This window comes from Cryptomeria japonica, chromosome 5 (assembly GCF_030272615.1).
Source record: "Cryptomeria japonica chromosome 5, Sugi_1.0, whole genome shotgun sequence".
NCBI classification, from domain to species: domain Eukaryota; kingdom Viridiplantae; phylum Streptophyta; class Pinopsida; order Cupressales; family Cupressaceae; genus Cryptomeria; species Cryptomeria japonica.
Genome location: NC_081409.1, coordinates 478316538 through 478323550, shown reverse-complemented (window position 1 = coordinate 478323550; position 7013 = coordinate 478316538). Strand labels below are relative to the sequence as shown.

Genomic DNA, 7013 nt, shown 5'->3' with positions numbered 1-7013 from the left:
TTGATCAGTGTTCTAGATTTTTCTCCGCATTGCTTCACGTTGAAATGTCTTATTTTATAGATTTGGCAGTGTTTGGGACGTTCTAGTGCATCCTTAATTCAAATGGTTCATGATTTGGAGGTCTGAAAGTGAATCTTTCAGTTTGACAATCAGTTCAGTTAGTGTTCTTGAAGTTCAGTATAATAATGATGAAGATTCTAATAAGTGGTGATGTTGTGGTTGTTGTTGTGGTAATTCATGATGCTTGTGGATGTTTCTAGATTGTGTCTTATCCATGTTGATTTTTTGTATTGATGGTTGTGCATGTTATTGATTATTTTCTTTTATCCAGTGGTGTTCTTCATATTATTGGTCGACATGATGATTTTAGTGTTTTACAGATGTTAAAGGCATAATTGTTAGAGGTGTTTCTTGTTTGACGTGTTGATTAAGGTCCATACTATGTCTTAGTTGAAATTATTTTGGTCTGCATGTAATGTTGTAATGTGTATGATTATATCTTTGTAATTTGTGATGTGTGTTGAGTCGACCTTGAAAGATAGGTTGATGATATGTATAAATAAATGTAATACTCATGTGAGAGAGTGTTTGTGTGTGTGCAAATAATAAATTGATCTTTCAGAAGAAGTGAAGAAGTATGAAGAAGTCTGAAGGACCAGTTAATTTGTTATGTGCTTAATCAGAACTATAACCAGGCATGAGGAGATGCTATTCTACCAGTTCATGATCTTTCAGATGTAATCTGAATGCTTTTGTAAGATAGTGAGTCTTCCAAAGGGTTGTAGCCCTCCTATGTGTTTTGAGCAGTGAGCTCTAGGCAATGTACCTAAATGCATGTGCATTCCCCATTGTGGTATTGCATATACTTCTAACAGGGTATCATCATATTGTGGGTAGGTTTCCATTGTGGTTTTACCCATGACCGGGTTTTCCATGTAAAAAATCTTGGTGTTATGTCTGTTATTGATTTATGCTTTCATTATTAATTATCAAATCTGGAATTTTGTTTGAGTTGAGTAAAGTTTGTGAGAAAATTGATTCACCCCCCCTCTTAGTTTTCCTCCTTGTTGCCAACAATTGGTATCAAAGCTAGATTCTTTGAAAGAAGCTCGATCACTTGAGGTGATCCAGGATGGCAACCTATGCTTACAAGAAGAATAGTCCAAGATTTGATGGAACAAATTACACTCTTTGGAAAAAATGGATGGAGTGTCACTTGAGATGCATTGGTGAATATTACTGGAAGATTACTAAGAATGTGTATAATGTTCCTCTGAGTGGTCCTACAACTTCGGATGAGATCAAAGAAGTTGAATTCAATATTAGAGCTAAGGAAGCATTGTTGAGTGCCTTGATTGATTCTGAAATGACTGATGTTATGGATTTATAGATTGCTCATGAGATCTAGAAGAAGTTGGAAACTTTGTATGAAGATGATAGTCATGTAAAGATTGCCAAGTTGTAGAGCTTGAAGGGAAATTATGAGTTGTTGAAGATGGGAGAAGATGAGAACATTACTTCTTTTATGTAGAAAGTGAATGAGTTGTGTTGAATATCATATGTGTCGACGGAGTGTTGCAAGTATCAAAGATTGTAGCTAAAGTGTTGAGATCCTTTCCTCATGCTTACAAGCACAAGGATGATGTTATTGAGGAGATCTGAACCGTGACAAATGTGACTAGAGACATGTTAATTAGAAAGCTTGTTGCCTTTGAGTTGAGCGAATTTGGTGAAACTCTTCCTAAGTTAGAATCTGCATTCAAAGCTACTGTTTCTGAGAATCATAAATATGATTTGAGAGAAAGTTTTGTAAGGGTGTCCAGATATGAAAAGGAGATGAGATAACTTGAAGAAGAAGAAAAAGAACTTGAGGAACTTGAAGCATTGATTGCCAGAAGATTGCTGAAAGGAGTTGGTAAGTATGAAGAAAAATTGCCTCTTAAATACTTTTCATGTAATAAGATAGGAAATTTTGCTTCAAAGTGTCCAGAAAGTGTTCCTTAAAAAACCTATAAGCCTAAATATCAGAAGAAATGTTATTATGTTGCTAATGAAGGTGTGATAGATGATGAATCTGATGAGGGAAATTCAGGAGATGAATGGGTATTTCTTGCTATCAAAGAAGATGATTCGGTGCCTACTAATTCTACTAGATGCATAAATGAGGAGAAAGCTTTGGCTACTAAAGTTGAAGAGAAAGATGAATGGGTTATTGACAGTGGATTTTGTCATCATATGATAGGTGATAGGAGTAAGTTTGTGAGTATGGAAAAGTATGATGGTGGTGTAGTAAGATTTGTTAGAGTATTCAGGTATTTACTTGATTAATTAAACAATATTCGTTTAATTATTTAAGTTCCCTTTTATCTCTTTTACACTTAAGCTAACTTTAGGTTCATAATAATTAATTCTTTTATTAATTATTATGTGGAAACCTAGGTTTTCCCTTTTAGGGTTTCTTTTCTTTGTAACAAGAAGAAGGTTTTTTACATTACACTTTTTTGGTGAATATTGAGCTCTCCTCTTTTGAGCATATTTTTCTTGTGTCTTTGTTCTTTAGATTATTTTTGCTTCATTGCTTCTCCTTGTAACAAATTGTTTTAGCTTGTAGAAGATCTTTAGGCTCCTTTGGTGTTGTGTTTCTCAACTCCAACATGGTATCAAAGCTCAGATTTGCAGCCATTTGTTCCTATTTTTGAGAATTTTTGCAGTGGAAGCAGATCTGGGGTTTCAGGCAATTTTTTTATGTGCTTAGGGTTAGGCCTTTTTTCCTGAGCACTTGGGGCCTAAACGGACCTCACCATCGTGCTCAGAAGGCCCCAAAACCCCTATAGTCATTTAAATTTGTCCATTTTTTACTCTTGAGCAACTGGGTGATTTTTTTCTCCAACACCAGGTCGTACGGCTCTAGCATGCAAATCGAGAAAAAAATTTAAAAAAAGCCTTTTTACGGCATGCAGGTCGAAATTTGATTTTTTGAGAAAAAAATCAAAAAGGGCGACAGTGTACTGGGCTGACAGTCCGACCGCCGTATGGCAACCAGACCTGTCAGTCTGGCCCCCTACTGGCCTCGACCCCCGACCCCTTACCGGCCTCGGCTTCTGGCCCCCGCTGGCACCTCCTTGCGGCCACCACCGCCCCTACGGCCTCCTTTGCGCCTGCAGCCTCCCTGCGGCCCCTGGCCCACCGTCGCAGCTCCCTGGCTGCTACCCAGTCGCTGCGCTTCCTCCCCGCCGGCACCTTGCTCCCCGCCCGGCCCTTGCCATCGCCGCCAAGAACCGCCACTCTGCTCTAGTTCTGCAGCTGTCACCGCCAGAAACTACTTCGGCCACCTCTTGCCACCTGTTGTGCTACTGGAAACTGCTGCCCAACTCGGTCGGCGCCCGGACACAGCCGCCCAGCCACCGGGGAGCCACCGGAGCACCACTCACTGGCCACCTCCGCCCACCAGAGCCACCAGACTACCCCTTCCTCTTCTTTTGAAGGGGGGTTTGGTTTTTTGGTCATATCTCGAGCATACGGAGTCATTTTTTTGAAAATGACTAGGCATCGAAAAGTTGGTTTCAAGCCAGACCTCGTCATGTTGGTACTTTTTCCAATTTTTTCCAATTTTTCTGTTTGAATGTGTTTTTTTCCAGTCAAAGTGAGGTCTTGTTTTTGCACTCCGGGAGCCATAGCATGAGCATCCGAACTCTATTTTTTGAAAAGTTTATTTTTTTGGAAAGCGTGTGTTGTGTACTTTCTAGCCATATGAGTTTTATTTCCAGACTCTGCTCCATGCATATTTTATTCATTTTTTTTCTTTTCAGCACTTTGGTGGATATCTTGGTTGTTTCAGGTCCTGGGATCTCTTCTCTGGGTAGGATGTCTCTATTTTGGTTCTCATTTCTATTTTCAGTCTTTTTATCATTTTAGCTTGTATTTATGCAAATGCACTGAGATAAAGTGCCATCATGTATTTTTTACTTGGGATCTTGCATATCTTGTGCCTTGTTGTATATGCACTACTTATAAAGTGCCATGAGGGGGTTGATGTTTGCCTTGTTTGTCATCTGCCTTTGTCCAGTGAGTGTTCCTTCCATGACATTTGCCTCATGATGTGTGTCAAGTGAGTGTTCCTTCCATGATACCATGTACTTTTCTCAGCACCTTTGATCTTCCTGGTTCTTCGTCATGCATTTCTTCTTGGCTATTATTTTCAGTGTTCTTGTCCCTCTCCCTCTTCTGCATTATGGGGAGGTTTGTCTTGTTGGTTCTAATGCTTCCATGGTTCAATTGATCAGCTCTTCAGGCTTTGGTGTTTTCATGCCATCTGTATCTTTGATTTTAGTTGTTTGCCTTGTTTGTCTTCTTATTCGAGTAGTGTCATTTGAGGGCACTCATATAGATTACAGTCTTCTCTACCTAGTCATGTTCTATTTCAGTGGAGGTTCTTCAGATCAGCAGTTATTATTCGACAGAATTTGCAGGTTCCTCATGCTTCAGTGGTGTTCTTTTCCATCTCTTTTTGGAGTAGAGTTTTTTCCACCATAGTTTTCTCTATTTCTCCAGTTCATAAAGATTTCATTGTACTTGGGTACCTGATCAGGCCTTGTTTCTGGGACCCATCTTTCCTATTTTCAGTAGTTGTTCTAGGTTTTGGCTTCTCCCTAAGTCTAGCTTAAGGGGGGGTGTTAGAGTATTCGGGTATTTACTTGATTAATTAAACAATATTTGTTTAATTATTTAAGTTCCCTTTATCTCTTTTACACTTAAGCTAACTTTAGGTGCATAATAATTAATTATTTTATTAATTATTATGTGCAAACCTAGGTTTTCCCTTTTAGGGTTTCTTGACCTATTAAAGGTTGAGTTCTTTATTTTCTTTTTAATAAGAAGAAGGTTTTTTACATTACACTTTTTTGGTGAATATTGAGCTCTCCTCTTTTGAGCATATTTTTCCTGTGTCTTTGTTCTTCAGATTATTTTTGCTTCATTGCTTCTCCTTGTAACAAATTGTTTTAGCTTGCAGAAGATCTTTAGGCTCCTGTGGTGTTGTGTTTCTCAACTCCAACAAGATTTGGTGATGACAAAGCGGGTATAACTCATGGTAGAGGTTCCAATTCTCTTGATGGTACGCATAATACTGATAATGTCTTGTATGTAGAAGGTCTAAAGCACAAGATTTTGAGTGTTGTATAGATGGTTGACAAGGGATATGATTTACACTTCAAGAATGCAAGTGTAAAATCTAAAGTGGTTCTAAAATTGAGATTGCATCAGGGACAAAGACTAAAGGTAATATCTTTCACTTGAATGTTGGTGGTAAAAATTGTTTGATTGCTTAGATTGATGAAAGTTGGTTATGGCATAGAAGCCTGTGTCATGTGAATTTTTATTGCATGGTTAAGATAATTTCTACCCAAGAAATGAGAGATCTTCCTAAGTTGGTAAAGCCTATTAATCCAGTATGCAAGGAATGTCAATTAGGAAAGCAGAGAAGAGTTACTCTTAAAAGCAAATAGTATAGTTCTAAGGGATTATTAGATCTAGTACATACTGATTTGTGTGGTTCTTCTAGAGTAAGAAGCTTGTAGGGAAACGGGTATTTCATGTTGTTAATTGATGACTATTCAAGGATGATGTGGGTTACTTTCTTAAGGGAGAAGTTTGAAGCCTTGGAGAAGTTCAAGATTTTCAAAGCCATGGTTGAGACTGAGACTAGACTAAAACTAAAGTGTTTGAAATCTAACAGAGGTGGTGAATTCACTTCGAGTAAGTTTAATGCATGGAGTGAAGAGCATGGAGTGAAGAGACAGTTGTCTGCACCTAGAATTCCTCAGCAGAATGGTGTTGTGGGGACAAATAATAAAATAATTCTCGATGCTACTAGAACCATGATGATTGAAGGAAATGTTTTGTATATCTATTAGAGAGAAGATGTGAGTACTGTTGTATACACTCTTAATCGAGTGCATATAAAATCTGATACTGGTAAGACACCTTATGATTTATGGTTTCATCATGTTCCTATAGTTAGATATTTCAAAAATTTCGGAGGTAAATGCTATATTAGAAGAGATGAATATTTAGGGAAGTTTGATGCTAGATGTGATGAAGTATTTTTTCTTGGTTATTCTACTAAAAGAAAGGCCTATTGGTGTTATAATAAGAGATTGAGGAAGATAGTTGAAAGTGCTAATGTGAAAGTAGATGAAGGTAATGAGTATCAACCGAGATGCTCCACATATGATTCAGATGACCAGATTGATAGCTCTAGTAAAGAAAAGAAAGTGCAGACTCAAAACATAATTCAGATTGCTCCAAAAAGTGAGAAAATCAAGGAGATGCTAGTACCAATGCAAAAGAAAGAACAAAAGAGTCTGAAAATTAAGAAAATCCTAAGACTCCTAGGTATGTGAGGTTGAATCATTCAAAAAATTAGATCATAGGAGATAAGAATAAAGGTGTGATGACTGGGAGAAGAATTCTTGAAGAATATTGCTTGATTTGTAAGATTGAACCTAAAGATGTTAGTGAAGCATGCAAAGATGAAATTGGGTTAAAGCAATGGAAGAAGAATTGAACCAGATTAAAAAGAATAATATGTGGGTTCTTGTTCCCGGACCTAAGGATAAAAATATAATTGGAACTAAATGGGTATTTCGAAACAAATTGGATGAACAAGGTTAAGTTGTTAGGAATAAAGCAAGACTTATTTGTAAGGGTTATTCTTAGATGGAAGGAATTGAATTTGAGGAGACTTTTGCTCTGGTGGCAAGAATAGAAGTTGTTAAATTATTTATTGCTTATTCTTCTTACAAAGACTTTAAAGTGTATCAGATGAATGTCAAGTCATCCTTTCTTAATAGTGAGTTGGAAGAGGAGGTTTATATAGAGCAACCAGATGGATTTCAGTTGACGGATCAGGGAGATATGGTTTGCAGATTGAAGAAAGCACTGCATGGATTGAAGCAAGCCCCAAGAGCTTGGTATGCCAAATTGGATAAGTATTTACTGAAGCTTGGATTCAG

At 37.6% G+C, this 7013-nt stretch overlaps 1 protein-coding gene across 1 annotated transcript in view; it reads right to left on the bottom strand.

The window, feature by feature from the left end:
* Positions 1-3085: 3085 nt before the first annotated feature.
* Positions 3086-7013, bottom strand: part of LOC131050040 (uncharacterized) — a 44502-nt gene continuing 40574 nt past the window's right edge. Inside the window, exon 2 of the mRNA XM_057984171.2 lies at positions 3086-3303. Coding sequence (XP_057840154.2) covers positions 3086-3303 — 218 coding nt within the window. The remainder of the gene's footprint in view (positions 3304-7013) is intronic.